The sequence below is a fragment of the Epinephelus moara genome, chromosome 24, assembly GCF_006386435.1.
Source record: "Epinephelus moara isolate mb chromosome 24, YSFRI_EMoa_1.0, whole genome shotgun sequence".
Lineage (NCBI taxonomy): Eukaryota > Metazoa > Chordata > Actinopteri > Perciformes > Serranidae > Epinephelus > Epinephelus moara.
The window spans coordinates 38,285,780-38,305,926 of NC_065529.1; the positions used below are offsets into that span (position 1 = coordinate 38,285,780).

The following is a 20,147-nucleotide window of genomic DNA, read 5'->3' on the forward strand; positions in this document are numbered from 1 at the left end:
GATACTGCACATCTCCAGATGTGGACTGTAGAATACATCAAACAGCAACAGTCTGCAACACAGGAACACTGAGGGTTTCTTCCAGTTTTAAGTTCATAACCACACTCAAGATAAACGTCAAAGTAAAAACAAAACTATGTTAATATATTTATAGGCTATAGTGTGAAGAGAAAGCGGACTGAGGCCCCATCAGAGCTGAAGTGGACAAGAAAGAGAACTGAGTCCTCTTTCAAACGATCCAACTGTGTACACAAAAAGAACTGAGTCCTTTTTCTGTTGGTCCACTTTTTGGTCCACTTTAAGAGGACTGAGTTCGCTTTGTTTCAAAAGACTATATGTGAAAGCGCCCTTAGTTCACTAGACCACAATTCTTCCTAGAAAAGTTTTGCTGTCATTCAGCTTCCTCCAGTGTGAAGTAACTGGCAGCTTACAAAGCTGTTATAAAAGCAGCCTCCCCAACACTGAGTGTAAACACCCTGAACTGTATTTGTATAAACAGTAACTCTGTGTTTCTTCCAGGAGCTTTTAGCCAGTGGGAAACAATTGAACCACTTGCACATGTCCACCATACCATGCAGCGGTGTTGTCAGAACAAGTTAGGAGAAAGTGCAGAGTGTAGCAGGTCTATTGTTGCAGTGTGGGTGCGGCCTAATGGCGCAGGGCAGGGCAAGGTGCGCTTTTATTACCTCTGACAACACCGTCACTCCTCAGCTGTCTGCCTTCCTGTGCGAGCCTCCTCTGGATGCTGTCGGCCCACCCGCACCGTCTCACAAAATGACGAGTCTGGATCCGCTCAAAACGGTCATTTCCATCGGGAACGTGGACGACACGTCTCTGGCTTTGCCCTCCGGGAACCAGTATGGATCAGGCCAGCAGCGCGTCCTGGAGCAAGTGCAGAGTATCAGGAGGACCAAGTCGAGACAGTCCAGCAGCAGCAGGTCTGGATCTACGTCTTTATCTCCAACATGTAAGACACACACACACACACAGAGAGAGAGAGCTCATTACAGGGAGGAGAGGTTTTTATTCTGCAATTAAACACATTGATTTTTCTACAAACTCAATTTTCATTTGGAGTGGTTTTAGTATTTATCCACCAGGATTCAGTATTTCTCCCTCAGAACTCCTGGCAGTAAAGAGAGGGCTTTGAAACACCATTTTAAATCTTTATGTTTGGAAATTAAGTGTAATACTTTATATACATTTTCCATAATTTACCAGAAAGTTTTATTTATTTAATTAAAGAATGATGTAATCTGGTACTGGAGACAAAGTTTTTGTTGCAGCTCTTGATTTTCTGGTTAATTTCCTATAAAGTCCTGCTCCATTTAAATTAAATTCAGCAGGAAATATCGTTTAACAGCAAACTTAGAAGAGTAAAAATAAGTAGCAAAATGTGTCAAGACTCACATTTATATTGTTATTCTGGTGGAGGGTTGAAAGGGCTGTGACCCATGATTACTTCTAAAAATCCTAGCTTCAGTCAGGAGGACACAGAGGTCATGTCCTCCAGTTGTATCTATTTGTTTGTTTATGTATCTCTGTTAATTTGTTAGGGTTTTTTTCTGCAGCCTGGGGCAGTGTGGACAAGGCTTAAAAAACACAATTTAAACTTTCATGTTGGGAAAAAAAACAACTGAAAGTGACACTGAACATTTAGGGGAAAAAATGCAATTACAGAAAGTTAAAATAAAAAAATTTACACACCTTGTTTTTGATTTGGGGTCAGCGCTTTCTAAAGGTGGCGAGGGGTCATGTCTTTAGGGAACCCGTGACCTCATTATTTCTAAAATCCTGGCTACGGCCCTGGCCTACACATCTGGAAATCTTACTCACTCCAAAGCATGTTGATTCAGTGACTTACATGAAAAAATAGAAATAAAAATGTCAGGAGTAAAAAGAAAGCTGCATTCTCGGAACCCATCGGCTGTATTCAGCGTCTGACTTCCGAGTCTGTACACAGAGACTAAGAAAGCTGAGACTTGTCTGTGTATGAAATCTGGGATGAAACATTGTTAAAATCAGAATAACAGCAGTAACTTATTTTTATTTTAACGTCTTCCATGTCCGGAAATCATTTTAAGTCAAATAGTGTTTTAATTGAATATAGGGAGCACGTGATAACTGATTATACAGTGGCAATAGAATATGCTGATTATCAAAAATCTGATTTGCAGTAAGACTTATAAGGTAGATTAAAGCAGTCGTTCCCAGCTGGTCCAGATTTCTCACAGTTTTATGCATTCAGCGTCACACTTGTGTTTGACCATGTCATTGAGCTAGTTTGCTGTCTCTGTCAAGTACCTGTCTGTTAGTCACTCACTCTACAGCAGGAAGCAACACTTCAAAATAAAAGCTCAGTGATGGAAATTTACTGAGCTTAAAAAATAAAGTGTGTTTTTTACAAACTTGACACAAACTTTCGGACTACAACCCACCAGTTGGGAACCACTGGATGAAGCAATGTTGTGCCCCTGTGTTCTGATATCTTTCAGTCTAAAATGTTGACTGCTTTCAGTTTTATTGATTTAGGTCTTAAATTCCTTTTTGATACCATACACACAACGATTTTCTTTTTCTTTAAAGATAATAAATGAATGATCTCATGTACTGAACGCATGATAACAGCTGATAACCTTCCACATCTCCACAGCTCCACACACGTACCCCATAGCTCCTTCATACGACTCCATGTTCATAGAAGCTCCAAAGTCACAGTCCAGCATATCTAATGGAGGCGCCTTCTTCGGGAACGGCTTCGCTAGAACTGTGAGTCATGGAATTTATGTTTTTGCCATAGAGGAAATGATGTGATGTGAGACAGGCCTGTAACGACCACGCAGGAGTTTCATTCTGCACAAATCACACATGGTGCTTTGTGAAGCTGATTTTGGTTTTATTTAATATTTTTATTAGCATTTTTACAGTGTGAGGAAGTTTTTAAACCATCTTTAAGATTAGGGCTGCATGTAATTTATATTGATTAATCTGACGAACATTTTTCTAATCAATTAATTCATTGTTTTCTATAAAATGTAAAAGAAAATAATACGAAAAATGACCATTATAATGCTCTAGTGGCCAAGTTGGCATCTTGAAAGAGCTTGTTTTGTCTGACTCACTCTCTAGAAGTGAAATGTATTTAATTTATCATATCAAACTATCATATGTTACAGAAAAGATGCAGGTCCTCACATGTTAAAGTCTGGGACCAGCTAATATTTGGCATTTTTGTCGATTAAAATACATACAGATTCTTTATATATTTTTTGAATAAACAATCAGTTGTCTTGTTGGTGCAGTTTTTAAATGAATGAATAAAATATGAACAAAAAAAATTAAATAATCTATTTTTTTCATGGTCAGTCAAACATTTCTCAGAGGGGTGTGTTGCACAGGGAGAGTTGTAACTCCAGATGTCAGTATTTTTAAATTCCTGCCCCAGTCTGAGAGAAGCACTGAGGACTGACTTGTAACTCCCAGTAAATCACAGGGAAAGTGTTTTATTTCGCCACAAAGTGATGCATTATTGTTTCAGAAATAACACAAGAGATGCAGATGATAGCCTGAATTTTGTTTTGGAGTTTAGTATATATTGTATTGTGGGGCCTGATACCAATAATAAGAAACAGGCTCAACGATTTCATGTCCTCAGTTGACTTTTCTCTCATTCCTTCCTCAAAAACTTGTTTCCAGATCGAGACTTTCTGTCTCCTCACACAAAAATATGTTTACCAGCCTCTCCCATACGAGCTGTCAGCCGTTCATATAACCAACCCACAGGGCTGCAAGCACTTCTTTCACAATGTGATCTGGCACTGCCAGCTTCATGTCTGTCACTCTGTCTTCTTGTGTACTGGCTGGTGAAATAAGTCTTCATAAGACACGATTATCTTTCATTGCAAACACATGTATTCTTTGGCTCTGCAGCTCCACTTCGAGAAAAACAACCGGCAACTAGTCAACAACTACGTGGGATCCACTGTGAAGAGGAACACAGGAGCGTCTACCTATCAGTATGAGAGGGGTTACGCCCCCCTGGGCTCCAAGGCAGTCAGTCCAAAAAACACCAGCCGCAGCGAGCCGGATATGGCCTGGCAGCGCTCCATGCCAAAACGCTCTGCTCCTCCGCAGGGATTCCTCGCCAACAGGAACACCTACAGAGTGGAGAGGACCAAAAGTCAGTTGATAACAAGCACTGCACCCCAGCCCCCGCTTCAGCTTCAGCGTAACCACACTGTGAATGGCACAGGTCAGGCCAGAACAAAAAGCCAGTTTGTGTGCAGCCAAGCTGAGGTGACCAAAACACTGTCGAGGCCTCCTGCTGTTACTGAGAGCACTCCGAAGAGCAAAGGAGATTTTTGGTGAGTGCGACTAACATGCCTCATTTTCTGAATTTCAAATGATATGAATCAAATGTGCTCTCAGTGTGTTTGATTAGCATTCAGACTGTATTTTTTCCCTCTCAGGTCAAATGACAACAGTGGATTTGCTGACATCACCATGAAGGAAGCTGTGGATTATCTTTCCAGCGACGATGAGACATACCAGCACTGCGGCGCGTCCTACATACAGCACAACACTTTCATTGACGACAAGGCCAAAGAGGAGGTGGTTGGCTTGTTATCTTTACATCATGCTGACAGACGGCTTATTATTTACGTCTAAGCGTGTGAACATCTTTGGAAATGGCACCCCATGTCAGTCAAAACTGGTTGAAACTCATAGTAAGTAAACTGATAGTGAACAGTGAGGCCGTTACCAGGGAGAAAAATGTGAGATTTCCTGTGAGTCCCTCATGCTTCATTTGGTAATTTGAATCCTGCCCAAGATGGTGGACCGAACCACTAACGGTGAAAACTACTGTATGAACAGGATGAAAATACACTTTGGTAACTTTGGTATTTTTCAACCTGGACCCTGTTTTTCCCACATTTTTTTGTGTCTGCATGACTCATGGAGACAACAGTTTTTGATATTTTTCCAGTATTGAGCAACGAGGTACAACTGGCAGTTGCCACACAGGCTGCAGTGTAATTATGTGCAATTATGTACTGCCAATGTACGTCCACTACAGCCCAGTTCAGACCAAAGATTCACAATGAGATAAAACATGCAACGACTTGCAATGCGCCATTCTGCAACGTTCTAAAAACCTGCCGGTTCACACCAATGCACCTTGATGAGAAGGCGTATCATCTCTATGCAACAACTCTGTACTAATGTTCTTTTGGACCAGCTGAGTTGCAGGTGACACCATCAGCCGGCCTTAGTTGAGCTCAGACCGGCCAGTTCACACTGCTGCAACTTTTCTCTGCAACGTTCTAAAATGGTTTTGTCTTGTTGCCGATCATTGGTCTGAACCGGGCTTCAAAGTGCTTGTTTTCGCCACTGACAGGCTCAGATTGTTTTTATAAAGCCCATTTCCCACTGGCCAAAAATCCACTAACCCTCACTAACATCTGGCTTTTGTATTTAATGGGAAAGTCTACAGTCAGAATTCACTCCTGGAGCAATTGACTCCGCAGTAACCTGGGGTATTTTATGGCTCTAGCTCTGATCGGCTCCAAACGGCAGAGATGGAAATGCGCCACCTGGGTGGACGCACAAATTTCATGCAATGACAGGCTGCCACAATATTCCATCCATCTCTGTCCAAGCAGCATTTGAACATCATTCCAAATTAGTCGCCCCTGAGTTTGAGAGAGAGACTGAATAAGTAAGAGATAAAAGAAGTATCCACCATAACATTTTCACCGGCCTTCATGTTGCTTTCTACTGTTTACTAACCTGTTTTCTGACCTCTCTGTGACATCAAACGTGACAAACCAGAAAAAAAGTAAAAGCAGAAAGGTACACTCATCAGCTGCAGAGCTGTGTACACAGCTCTGGTCTACTGGCAATAGGAAAGCAGTCTATCGCATGTTCTTATTGTTTTTTTTTCGTGTTTAAAAAAACACGTACACACGCATGCTAATTTTGTTGGGAAAATGGTGTAAGTGTCTGACAACATTATGGAAAGGATCCCAACAGATATAGACATTTTTGTTAATGATTAAGATGCTTTTAAGATGTTTTGTTTAACCACAAACAGCCTTGAAATCGTCATCACCAAACCCACCAGACTCCATTAAAATAAATCGTAATTTTATCATCGTAAAACATACTTAAGTCAAAGTTGACAGAAACAACATAAAACTCAAAAAAGCCATCTTGGTTTGTCTTTCCACTTTTCCAACAATCACCAACTCTGATTTGGGTGAAACGGACCTTTAATTCACGCAGTTAGATGTGAAAATATGCTGACTCTGTACACGCTAAAATTAATGTTTATTTAAATGGAGTCTGGTGGGTTTGGTTAAAAGAAAAAGGTTCTTACTCTTAAATAAAATGGTTGACCTCCGTAGAAATCATTTCCATAATGTTGTCAGACACTTGTAATGACAATCTGAGCCTGTCAGTGGCAAAAACAAACTTTTAATGGACGTAAAGTGACGGTGCACAGATACCCCAAATGTTCACATTGCAGCCTGTTTCACACCTGCTGGCTGCAGTCCTCTCTTACCCCTGGACCCATTTAAAATAGGGTTCCAGGTTAAAAAAGGGCTATTTCCGACCCTAAATATGATCAAAAACATGGTTTAATTGTATGAAAATCTTAAGAATTATATCTTTAACACACCGTAAACCTAAGTTTATTTGGTGGGGTCCTTGGGGTACTTGGGTCCCTTGGCAGCTGCTCCACTCCAGCTTGTATTGACATGGTTTTTACCTGCCATTTCTCAAAGTGAAGTATCATTAATTCACCGTAACCCTCCATAGAAAACGTAAGCTTCATTTGGAATAAATCTCTATCATTTTGATTGTGGTAAATTGATACTTTGCTAACTCCTGAATCCCTTTTTGTCTCGCAGGTGTTGAAGTTCAATGGGATCCAACCATTGGTGGGTCTGCTGCACAGCCCCAGTCAGCAAGTCAGCCAGACAGCTTCAGCTGCCCTGCGTAACCTGTCCTTTAAAAGCAACAGTAACAAGGAGGAGATACATCGCTGTGGCGGTGTCACGGACGCTGTGGCTCTGCTCAGAGATACAGACTCTGCGGAGATACAGAAACAGCTGACAGGTACAAGTTGGCTCTGAAATATGCAACGCTGTACATACGTGTACATACACACACCTATCCATGCAAATAAGTCAGACAGAGAGCCACTTGTGTTCAGTTTAACAATCCTCTTTACGTCAGTCACCAAGCTGCTCTTGAGTGCTCTCGCTCTGCAGAATGTCAAAGCGTGAATAACCTCGTCACTGTTCTAAAGACAAAGCTAAATGTTGAACATTACAAACATCTAAAACAGATCAAGTTTCATTTCTGTTATCAGGTGTGTTTCAGGTTTTCCTGCAATAACAACATCTGATTGAATAGTGTAGTACAGTACACACCTTCAGCCTATAAAACCAACATGATTTTTTGATGTTTTTGCCACAGGCAGTAAATGAATGTTTGATTGATGTGCTGCTTAAACAGTTGAGCTTTTCTTTTTCTCTCCAGGTCTTCTGTGGAATTTGTCCTCTGCAGACAGCCTGAAACCAGACCTGCTGAAGAGTGCTCTGCCTGTCTTAATGGAGCGTGTGATCCTGCCTTACACAACAGGTCCTGACCGGACCAGCAAGATCAGCCAAGACCCTGAGGTCTTCTTCAATGCCACGGGATTGCTACGGTAAGATGCAGCTGAGCACCCGATATCACACTAATGTCTTTGCTTTAGCTCTCATAAGGCCGAAGATCTTATTGCCTTTGTGTAGCCAAACTCTGCACCAACAGTAAAACATGATGATATATCTATACATTATAACACCTGCAAATATCAAACATGCACCAGGGAGTTGTGTCTTCCTGTAGAGCTTTATTTTGTAGAATCAGACATAAACAGCAGCCTGTGGGGCTGAATAATGAGGCCAACAAAGAAGTGCCAAATACTGCAGTTCTTTGAATGACCACTTGAAGCTGGCTCCAAGAGTCAGTCCCCACAGACCCCCATGTTAAAATGCTCAACTTCACAGCAGAAATAAACACATTTACAGCTTGGTAAGAAAAACGGCTTTGGTCTCTACAGTTCATTTCCACAAGATGCCTGCACATGTGGTAATTTTTTATATAACTCACCTGTTCACATTTTATTAAGGCTTAAAGTTAAACATAATTAGGGGCGGGCTGCTTTGAGTGACAGGCTGTCTGCTGACACAATACGATACACTTAATTGTCCTCGTAGGGAAATTTGTCTTGGTCTCAGGAGCTGCACAAGTATTGCTGCCTTATGATAATAATAGTTCAGAAGAAACTACAGCCAGTCAAGTAAATGGGAAAGTGTGTCCAAACTTTTGACTGGTACTGTACGTCCATTATTTTTACAGTCTATGGACACCCATTTCAAATGTTATCACTCTATTAATATGCATTAGTAGTGGTTGTCAGCATTATAGATAACAGCCAAACAGATACTGGATTTTTGGGGGTGATACTGATATCAGGAAGTAAAAAATTATGATAAGGGGCGGCACAGTGGTGCAGTGGTTAGCACTGTTGCATGTTCTCCCCGTGTCAGTGTGGGTTTTCTCCAGGTACTCCAGCTTCCTCCCACAGTCCAACGACATGCAGGTTAATTGGTGACTCTAAATTGTCCGTAGGTGTGAATGTGAGTGTGAATGGTTGTCTGTCTCTATGTGTCAGCCCTGTGATAGTCTGGTGACCTGTCCAGGGTGTACCCTGCCTCTCGCCTAGTGTCAGCTGGGATAGGCTCCAGCCTCCCTGTGACCCCCAACAGGATAAGCAGTTACGGAAAACGAATGAATGAAGCATCCCCACCCACGATCCCCAACAGGATTATTGGCCGATATTACATTTTAATATATGTACAAAAACACAATTGTTTTTTAACAATAAACCTCTCTTACTAACTAAAATGACATTAGTGCACTGAAACAGCAACTTTTATTGTTGGTTTAATAATTGTAAATTGTCCCAAACAAAATAAGAAGTGTTCATACCGGTGCATATTTGATAACATATACGCCGATACCAATATATCTGTGGCTGATTGATATACCGGTATGACTCTATGACGGTAGATATAAGTTAGAACAGTGGTTTTCAAACTTTTTGTGCCCAAGGCCCACCTATTATTATATCTGTGCACAATAGCCTAAATTACATGTGTCATCACTCTTATCATGACATAAACATTTGTTTTTATTTACTAATATCAAATAACAATTGACAACCAACTTGTGCTCGTGAAATATTTAATAAGATGATTTAAGAATTCATTTTCATTTAAACGTTTTAAAATTGCATCAAAGCACCAGTAACACATCCATTTAAACCGGAAATAATGTAAGATAATGTGATGTCTCACACAAATTAAATAAGATTAAATTAAATTACATTTATTAGGTAGAGTTTGCCTCTTTATTAGGAAATGGGTGCACACAACAGTCTGATACAGTCTGTTAAAAATTAATTCATAACTTTTTGTATAGGCCCAGTTGAATATTGCAATAATAATGTGTGGTTATCACAAAATCCCACGACACACCTGGATTGGCATCACAGCACACCACTTTGAGAACCACTGGGTTAGAAGACTCCTGCTACATCGACTTGTATGTTCATAATGCTATTATCAGCTTTTTAATTGCCATTGGCAAAACTACACTTTGCTTTACATTTCAGCAACTCTGTGTTAACATGTAGTTATGTTTAGGCACAAAAAACCAAGCAGCGTTGGTGTTTTTTGGTCTTGCAGTCCGGCAACTGTCTCACCTAGATGTCACACCATCCACCATCCCCTCTGTCGCCTGATGTCAGCTTATATAGATGTTACCACCTAACAAGAACCACGTCTATCTAACAGCCTATAGTGTCATTCTAAACATACTTATCAGTGCAGCAGGAGCCGTCTAACCTATATCTGTAATGCTGATAACCATTAGTTACACCTGTTCAATGGGATGTGCAGAGAAAAGATCTGATATCAGACAGTGTCAGTACAAAACAGGTTAAGAGTCAGTTTGCTCCATTAACATGTTTGAAAGGCCTGAATTAGTCATATTAAACGTAATTATTCCCGAAACAATAACCGATACTGTAAACTACGGGCTTACTCATAGTAGTAGCAGTTGTACTAGCTGCTCTCGCACACTGTCAGCCATGTGATGTTTTTACAAGGGGTGGGGTGAACTTGATTGTCAGTGGCTTCGAGTTCAAGGCAACGTCAGAGATTTTCAATGGAAGACGGCACATAAATAGTATGAGAACGTTAACGGACTGTGACCAGGCCAAATGTATAGTACAAACATAAATGTGACTCAGCCCTCTGGGCAAAACCATTAAAGTGTGTGAAGTCACCTGTGTGAGAAATGTGTAGTGTTTTACTAAGATTAAATATCATTACTATAGGACCTAAACTCAGCTGCCAGTTTATTAGGTACACTTACACAGCCCTGCCTTCATGTTGAAAAGTTGTCGGTAAATTAGAGGCTGTAGTCTGAGTTGTTGTTGAGCTGTATTGAGTTTGTGTGTCTTGCATTATACCGACAGCTGTTTCTAATAACCAATCTGCCTCCAGTGATGTAAATTATTTTCTTGCTGCACGCATCTTGACTTCATTATCTTTCCAACTCCTTACAAGCCTGTCTGCACTCATCTGGATTGATTGTAAGTGTGGATGTAAATGTCTAACATTACTGGCAATCAAACTGCAATTACAGGTGATATTAATACGATAAGAGTTGTCTTATCTTCGACATCAGCAAACATACGGCTGTTACGTAAAACATTGACTGACTTCCTGTATCGTTCTGGGAAGGCTGTGATTGTTTGACTTGAGGCAAGGTGAAAGTAATTTCAGACAGATCGCTTCTTTGCTGCAACATGTTTCCATATTTAGGTTAAATATTTACCTGCTGTGCTCATGTTTCCTCTCAAAGATCTCAAAATCGATCGTAATTGAAATACATCTTATTCCATTCTCAACAGAAACCTAAGCAGCACGAAGCAAAGCAACAGACAGGCGATGAGGAAATGTCGAGGTCTGGTCGACTCTTTGGTCAGTTACGTTAAAGACTGTGTGGATGCAGGAAACCCAGACGATAAGGTAAGTGAGAGAAACTGTCTGAGTCCTGCACCTCTCAGTTTCTCCTTTAATCACATGTCAGACCTTCATGTGAAAAGCAATTATCTGTCACTATAGCGCGGAGCTGCGGTTTGAAGTTAACCAACTACTATTGTAGTTTGCAGAGAGCAGTTCTTCTACAACAAAAGGTACAGCTGAGTCATAATGTGCTCAGTGACACAGAAAACTTTGTACTCTAGTATGTGGCTCTTACACAGTCATGTGTACAGCGAGCAGCGTATATAGTCAGGCCGGTAACGTTCAGTGTTGTACAGTGTTATGGATTATTGAAATGCTGTGCGTCTCAAGCAGGACAACTGTCTCGTATGATACAACATAATTATCTAAAGGAACAATGTGTTGTTATTTTGCCTCATTAGCCTGATTATCAGTTTCTTGTGGATATAATTGGATACTGATGTCGTTGTTTTTACATTTTCAATCTCAAATCAATTTAAAGAGATCACCCCCAAATTAAAAATACATATTTTTCCTCTTACTTTAGGTGCTATTTCTCAATCTAGTGTTAAAGTGTTGGCCTTTTGTTTGTCAGGATAGCACCAACAACACTCCATCTGAATCTTGAGACAAATTCTAACGTAAAGGGACAGTTCACCCCATATTCAGAAGTACATATTTTTCCTCTGACACTTTGGTTAATAGATTTCTAATGCCTGTGTCACAGTGTGACTCTAGGACCACTGCTTTAGATTGATAACCAAATACTTCACAGTATTTCTCTTAGCCAGGACCGGCAAATTTCCTCTAAGCCAGTCCAAAGAAAGCATTGTGCATGGATGCTTTAAAGGGACAGTTCACCTCAAAATCAAAAATACATATTTCTCCTCTCACCTGTAGTGCTATTTATTAGTCTAGATTGTTTTGGTGTGAGTTGTTGAGTGTTGGAGATATCTGCTGTAAGGATGAATACTGTCTCTCGCATATAATGGAACTAGATGGCACTCAACTTGTGGTGCTCAAAGTGACAAAAAAAAATTTTTTTTTAAAAATTCAACAGCAGTGTCTCTTTCCAGAAATCATGACCTGGTTAGTCAAGATAATCCACAGACCTTGTTGTGAGCAGTTTCATGTAGGAACTATTTTCCTTTTACCAAACTACACCTGCCACCAGTATCACTGCGCAGAAGGAAGTGTGCATCTACTCATCATTTAGAGGCTCATGACAGAGCGGCATGTAAATATTAATTGCCCTCCTCGTCTCAGCTGTAACGTTAGCTAGCTCAGTGGTGATAGGTGAGCTAGTAGTAGATGCATGCATACAGCCACGCAGAAGGAAGTGTGCATCTACTCATGGTGGCTGCAAGGTGACTTCCTGGCAGTAGCAGAGATGTGCATAACAAGAAGCAAGGTGCAGACCATCGTCTGTGCGCAGCATCGCCACAGACGCCCGCTACGCCAAACCTGTCATGCACAGGGTGATAAACTATTGAAATAAGGAAGAGAGGAAGGAGAAGTGGCGCAAGGAAACCTGTCAGCCCTTAGCTTAAAATAAATGTTTTAATAACAATAATAATAATAATAATACATTATTACATACATTTATACAGCGCTTTTCAAGATACTCAAAGACACTTTACAAAGAGCAACATCAACAATCAAAAAAAAAATTTATATTAAACAAATATAGTATGATATACAAAATGTAATGTAATAACCTTTTACAGTAGGAATTCAGGTTTTTAGTCAGGCCCGGGCCCAAAACTGCTGCTGTGGTTCATGCTTGGGCTCGGACAGACACTGTGAGGGTTGATGTAGTGTCGGGCCTGATTTTTTGGGCCTGTCAAGTTTCATTATATTCAAGAGAAGACATACATCGGCCGCTAGCTCCAACACTTGATTTTGGGTTGAACTGTCCCTTTAATTTAACCTATTTCTGTCTTTAAGTTTAAATATTTGCTGGTTATCTAAATGCACATTCGGCAGTGCCACTTAATTTTCACTCAAGAACTTAGTTCACAGGGCTGTGACAAAGTTACAGCAACATCTGTATGATACAATGCAGTTAGATGTATTGCATCGTGTGACAGTAGCCTGTGTCACAGTGAGCATTGTTGAGCACTGACGCCGTTGTTGCTATTTCTGTGTCTGAGTCGTACCTGTGCCCTGATGTTGTGTGTCGTTCTACCTGTTGAAACACAGTCTGTAGAAAACTGTGTGTGCGTCCTGCACAACCTGACGTTCCAGCTGGAGAACGAGGCTCCGGCTCTCTTCAACAGGATCACAGCTTTGGCCAAGACTGCCAACAGGACCCCCAGCCAGGGCGACATCGGCCCCATCGGCTGCTTCAGTCCACAGGGCAAAGCGTCAGATAACATGGTGAGACAAAGAGGGTGCACAACGAGACAAATGTACAGTACATATAGATATGGAACAGGGCCCTAAGGAGACTTTTAATTATGTCAGTACCTGAGAAATACTTGTTGACACTACCTACAAGAACTCGTCTGTTGTCTAGACTTTATCTGTCAGTGTGTGTGTCTTTCATTAATCCTGTTCTTCAGTGTGACTTGTTCATTAGTTATACAAACGTTTTGGCGGTTATACCGGTAATTACATTCTGGCTTTTCAAAGGCTTTGAGTGACAGTGTGAGACTTTGTGCTCTGATTCCTGAAGGTGTTACCTTTTACTTAAAACACGTCTGGCTTCAGCGTGATCACACGACACCAAATCATTCAGATTTATCTCATGTTTCCCTGCATTTCATTAAAAGTAAATCCTGTAACAGCTACACATTGAGAATGATCTTTTCCCTTTCTTGTCCAGCAACACTTTGACTTTCCAGTCGTTGAGGATCCACAACCTACTGGGGCTGGTCAGCTGATCCACTCCAAAACTCTGCAGAATTACCTGTCTTTGCTCGCCACTAGCCAGCAAGAAGAAACACAGGAAGCGTGTTGTGGAGCCCTGCAGAACCTCACAGCACATGAAAGCATTGTAAGAAAAAAATATGTTGCGCTGTTACACACTGACCAGGAACAAAAATAATACTTAATCTGATTTATATCTGTGCAGCTGTGGCTCTTAGAGTGCTTTCAGACCTAGAGTTGTCTTGCTTTGGTCCGAATCAGGGACTGATGTCGTTAGAAAGTTGCATAATAGCCTAGAGTTGGTTCGTGTTCTCACGGCAGAATTTACAAGAGGACCAGATCAAATGCCTTGTGTGAGAAGGCTGCTCTGATTGGTCAGAATTTCCATGTGGGAAAAATCCAGGAAGTAAACAAAACGTTGAAGAAGAGTACACTTGTGAGATAAATGTGACACTTTCTAATGTCACAATGGAGGGACAACTACGCAGGTTGATTTTAGCGCTGCTCATCGTGGACTATATTGCTGTCATTGTTCATTTTAGTCAAACCATACAGTTTGAAAACGAGGCGCGGCTCCAACTAGAAAACAATGTTTTGATGCATTGGATGTGCTGAATGTGCATATTAAGGCAGTACAGGAGGAGGTGCACATTAATAATCCTCCAGGACTGTGACATGCTCATGTTTAACCCAAACAATGTGTCATGTGACTGCAGTTGGTACAGATCCAGGTCGGAACACGTTCTCACCACAAATTAACCGCACCAGAGTTCGGTTTTAACTAGACCGAGACCACCAGGTCTCAGTGCGGTTGTTTTGGTGCGCACCTGTGTGCGATTGCTGTGTTCACACCTGTTCAAACGAACCGCACTTAGGGGGCAATCGAACTTGAGTTTGATTGAACCCAACCAAACGGCGCAGGTGTGAAAGCACCTTTAGAGATTAGTTTGCATTACCATTAAATGTCCAGTGTGTAAGATTTCAAATGGTATAAAATATTCAATAGAAAATTCATTCATTCATTCATCATCTAACCGCTTCATCCTCTTGAGGGTCGCGGGGGGGCTGGAGCCTATCCCAGCTGACACTGGGCGAGAGGCAGGGTACACCCTGGACAGGTCACCAGACTATCACAGGGCTGACACATACAGACAAACAACCATTCACGGTCACATTCACACCTACGGACAATTTAGAGTTATCAATTAACCTGCATGTCTTTGGACTGTGGGAGGAAGCCGGAGTGCCCGGAGAGAACCCACGCTGACACGGGGAGAACATGCAAACTCTGCACAGAAGGGCTCCCACGCCCGGGATCAAACCGGCAATCCTCTCGCTGTGAGGCGAGAGTGCTAACCACCACACCACTGTGCCACTCTCTCAATAGAAAATTGTATTCAAATATTCAACTATGTTTTCATTAGTTTATAATCAGCTAAAAGTAAGACTTGTTGTGTTTTGGTTCCTTAGAATGAGCCGTTATATGTACATATGGAGCAGGTCCTCTTCCAAAGAGTCCTCCATGTTGTCTCTATAGTAGCCCAGAACAGACAAATCATACCCTGGCTCTAGATAGGGCCATTCACATTAGAGCTTAGATCGGGCCCAAAAAAATCCAGCCCGAGCCCGAGCCTGTGCATGAGCCCCGCCCGTCCCTTTGACTGTAATTATGAGCCCGAGCCCGGTTTAAACCCGACATTTTTTTAAGGATACGAACGTGGACATTGAAGGCTGACTCTCGTCTTTCTTTCCACGGCAAGCCTTCGTCATGTGCCTCTTCAGTGTCAAGGTCCCCGTCTTTTTGCTGTCATATACCAGCATCGTGCTGCACTTGGTACACTCAACAAAGCCGACACACACATTGTCACCATAGCCTAGGTCTATTATGAGGAGCCCGACCCGTCCGAGCCTGAGGATAGTGGCAGGGAATTACAGCCGGGTCGGGTTCGGTCTCGGGCAGAGAATCTAAGCTCTAATTCACATTGGCCACCGTAGTTCGTCTGCACACTTTGCCCACAGGAAAAGATTCATTTCTGCAACCTCAGCGCTAGATGTAATCAAATCGTACACTCTAGCCCTTTAGATGATCATTTTTTCCTTCAAGTAAGACTTTATTTATGCATGTTTTGATATATTCATACACACTACCATGTGTTTTCTGAGCTTTTATGGTTTTCCGTCTCCACAGGTCTCTGGTGTAATGAGTCAGAATATTGTGCAGAAGCTGAATGGCCTGCAAGTGATCACTCCACTTTTAAAATCAGACAAAGTGAACCTGCAGAGGAACGTAGTGGCGTTGGTAGGAAACCTGACGAGAAACCCGAACCTGCATAATGCCATCGGTAAGACACACGTGCAAGACAAAACTAGTATGTTGCTTTTTTAAACAGTTTTTTCTCTTCATTTAAAAACATGTCACTTGCTTGTTTTAAACATAAATATGATTAATCAGCTAAATTATTAAGATATATGACATAAGAAAATCCACCTTACAGTGTATTTAGAATCTACAAAACTTTTTGCTTCGTCAGATTTGAGTCATGGCCTTGAAATGTATTATCTGAAGTAGTCGTCTGCGGTTTTATGAGTGTTTGCTGGTGTTAAACAGTCAGTGGGTTTTTGTTTGCCTTGTTACTGCAGCTCGTAAAGCCCTCCCAGAGCTGCTGGACATCCTCACTGCAGGCACTAAGGGAGGGAATGAGTCTGATGACACGCTGGCCATGGCCTGTCAGACCTCCAACTGCCTGCTCATGAAGGAACAAGCGATGGGCAAATTCTTCGTAAAATATGATCTGATAAAGTCCCTGAAAGAGCTCAGCCAGAACGGGTAAGGCTCCATGTGAGCAGAGACAGAGTGTGCCTGCATTTGTGTTTAGATTTTTCAAGATATGGAGATTACCTATGACTCATCAGGGATTATATTTTGCATGCATGTTAAGTTTCCACGAGTCCAAACTGATCTTCAACAATTGTTTCTGCTCTATTAAGATATTTCCCCAAATCCAGCAAAGCTGCGGCGCTGCTCCTCTACAACCTGTGGTCAGACAAAGAGATTCAAACCTTCCTGAAAAAGGTGAGTTGGAGCTTAACCCTGAGTGCCAATATCTGTCAGGGTTTGGGTGTGTCCTCTCTGTTTTCTACCTACACCACAAGTGTCCACACCTCTCTCAGGTATTTGTGAGAAACAGAGGGAGAAAGGTTGAAGCATTAGGCAGTGTTCTCTCAGGAAATGCCCAGTGAATGTGAGTGAGCCACTAAAGTGATACGGCTGAGGAATCTAGCAGCTCAGGTTCGAGGGAACACTGGCAGGACTTTGTTTGCACATGTACGACAGCACATTAGCACGGCATATTGTAACTCACGTTTTGACAGCAACTCAAGGCGTACCATGAAGAAATCAATGTGTCACCTACTGTCAGTGTGGTTACTGAGGCGCTGCGCTGATTTATATTTCACTGTCTGTCCTGCAGAAAGGGATGAGCAAGGCCTCGTTTGTGAATGACGTCACCACAGCGGCACACAAGTCGGCTCAAGTTGTCGATTAAGGACACAGCTTAGATGAATCTCTGTGAATTATTTAGCAACTCACCTGCACGTCCTCTGCACGTCCACTAAGGCTGAGCAGCATCCTTTCTCATTTCACAAAGACTTACAGATTGTTTTAATACATGTATCCATATAATGTTTCCATCAACGTACAGTGGCCCTGTGTGCTGTAAGGTTTTCTTTGTAGGAACAAAAAGGTGAAGGTTAAGATGTAACATGTTAGCAAGCAGCTGTCATTGTTTACTTCTCTAGTTTTAACTGCTTTTAAATGTCTTTTAAAGGGACAGTTCACCCCCACATCAAAAATGTTTCCTCTTACCTGTCATGCTATTTAGCAAGCTAGATTGTTTTGGTGTGAGTTGCAGAGTTTATCGGCCGTAGAGATGTCTGCCTTCTCTTAAATATAACAGAACTAGATGGCACTCAGCTTGTGGTGCTCAAAGCGCCAAAAAATACATGTGAAAAACTCAACAGCAATGTCTCTTTCAAGAAATCATGACCTGGTTACTGAAGACGATCCACAGACCTTGTTGTGAGCATAGACTGTATAAAATGGATGTAGCAACAGTGATGTCACCCATTTTTTTGTGGACTCCCATTTTGAAGCCTTAGCTTTGGGATTTTGGCCAGCGCCATCTTGGAAGCCAGAAGTGACCATATTTGAACAAGAGGGTGGAGCTGTGGATGGACGAGGGGTGGATCTGACTCAAAGACTATAACGACATCTTGCAGACAGCCCTGCCCTTAAATATATGTAGCTTAAAGCCTGTGCTTTTGTATATATATAATGTATAAGTAATATCCGTCAGTATATCAATATCATACATTTTTACTTCCTAATAGCCCCTGAAATCCAGTATTGGTCGGGCTGTAATCTCTGACGCTGACAACCACCACTAACGCCTTTTAAAAGAGTTATAACATTTGACATAGGTGTCCATAGACTGTAAGAAAAAACGGATGTAGCTACCCCAGTGTCACCAATAGGTTTGTGGACTGCTGTTTTGAAGCCTAGAGTTCGGCATTTCAGCCGTTGCCATCTTGTTTTTTTGGAGACAGAAGACAGACGGACTATATCTGACTAGAGTTAGGGGTGGGTGTGACTCAGAAGTCGAGGACGCTATCAGCAGACAGCCTGTCACTCAAAGAAGCCCGTCCTTAATTATGCTTAACTTTAAGCCTTAATAAAATGTAAATAGGTGAGTTATAACAAATTTCACCCTCCGTACAGTTGTCATGAATGTTGAAATTAGCTATAGAGACCGAAACTGTTTTTGTACCAGGGCGTAAACATGTTTATTTCTGCTGTGGAGTTGGGCATGGGTAGGTTTTTAACATGGGGGTGTATGGGAATTGAGTGGCTTGTGGAGCCAGCCTCTAGTGGCCATTAGAGGAACTGCATTGTTTTGACACTCAAGTGCTGGCTTCATTTTTCAGCCCCAGATGCTGACCTTTGTTTGTGAGCAGTTTAATGTAGTAACTTTTTTCTTTCTACCGAACTACACCCACTAACTGTATCACATTACAAAAAGAAGCGTGCATCTACTGCTAGCTCACCTAGCACTGCTGAGCTAGCCAATGTTACACCTCAGCAGAGGAGGACGCTGTCAATATTTACAAGTCACGCTGTCATGATCATTAGTGTCTTATCGATGAGTAGATGCACGCTTCCTTCTGCAGAGTGATACAGCTGGTGGGTGTAGTTTGGTAGATAGAAAATAGTTCCTACATGAAGCTGCTCACAATAAGGTCTGTGAAATATCTTGATAAACTGGATCATGATTTCTGGAAAGAGACATTTTTTTTGACATTTTGAGCACCACAAGCCGAGTGCCGTCTGAATCAAATCAAATCAAACTTTATTTACATAGCACATTTTATACAATCATACAGCTCAAAGTGCTTCACAGAACAGGAGTAAAACAGTACAGAAGAAGTAACAAGTGAATAGCTAGACATTACAACAATAAATGATAAAATATTTAAAATAAATAACATTTAAAAGACAAAATTAATACAACAAAAGAGTAGAAAAGACGAGACTTAAAAACAGAGGCAATGAAAGATGAAGCACAAGTGAAAGACAGTTCCGTTTTATTCGAGAGAAGGCTGACGTCTCAATGTCCGATATTTACAATACTCTGCAACTCACACCAAAACAATGTAGCTTGATAAATAGCGCTACAGGTAAGAGGAAAAATATGTAGTTTTTGATTTTGGGGTGAACTGTCCCTTTAATGTAAATATCGTGTCTGCTACCATGAGCTTGATTTGTTAGATTGTAACACAAAGGGTTAAGATTTTGATTTTGCACTGACATTGCTGTTTTGATACATAAAGCTATGTTAAAAAAATAATTTTGATGTTGTAAAATGAACCAAGTTTTCTGTTGGATTTTAAAAGGTTTGGTACAAAAGCAGTGACGTGTGTTTACTTTTCGTAAAGACAACTTTTGTTGGTTAGTGTATCCATCTTTTTAAAAATATACGCGTGTGTGTGATGTTGAGATATTTGTATTGTCCCAAAAAATGTTTTAAATAAAGTTTACAGAGATCTACTCTCCGTGTTGTAAAGGTGACAAATTATTAAATCCTAAATCTG

At 41.3% G+C, this 20,147-nt stretch overlaps 1 protein-coding gene across 1 annotated transcript; it reads left to right on the forward strand.

Annotated features, from left to right (window-relative positions):
- The first annotated feature begins 631 nt into the window (after positions 1–631).
- On the forward strand, positions 632–20,103 carry LOC126386273 (plakophilin-1-like). The gene is made up of 13 exons (XM_050038507.1): positions 632–967; positions 2,654–2,769; positions 3,931–4,364; positions 4,470–4,611; positions 6,915–7,122; positions 7,549–7,717; positions 11,036–11,153; positions 13,332–13,508; positions 13,957–14,127; positions 16,189–16,342; positions 16,641–16,827; positions 16,989–17,073; positions 17,471–20,103. The coding sequence occupies exons 1-13, from the start codon at positions 652–654 to the stop codon at positions 17,543–17,545; spliced, it is 2,352 nt and encodes a 783-aa protein (XP_049894464.1). The 5' UTR covers positions 632–651; the 3' UTR covers positions 17,546–20,103.
- Positions 20,104–20,147: the final 44 nt, after the last annotated feature.

What these genes read in the sequence shown, in the direction of transcription:
- LOC126386273 (XM_050038507.1), top strand. Translation starts at nt 652, where the DNA reads ATGGCGCAGGGCAGGGCAAGGTGCGCTTTTATTACCTCTGACAACACC. An exon ending in TACGTCTTTATCTCCAACAT is followed by an intron (nt 968 to 2,653) that starts GTAAGACACACA and finishes ACATCTCCACAG; the next exon opens with CTCCACACACGTACCCCATA. An exon ending in GAACCTGCATAATGCCATCG is followed by an intron (nt 16,343 to 16,640) that starts GTAAGACACACG and finishes TTGTTACTGCAG; the next exon opens with CTCGTAAAGCCCTCCCAGAG.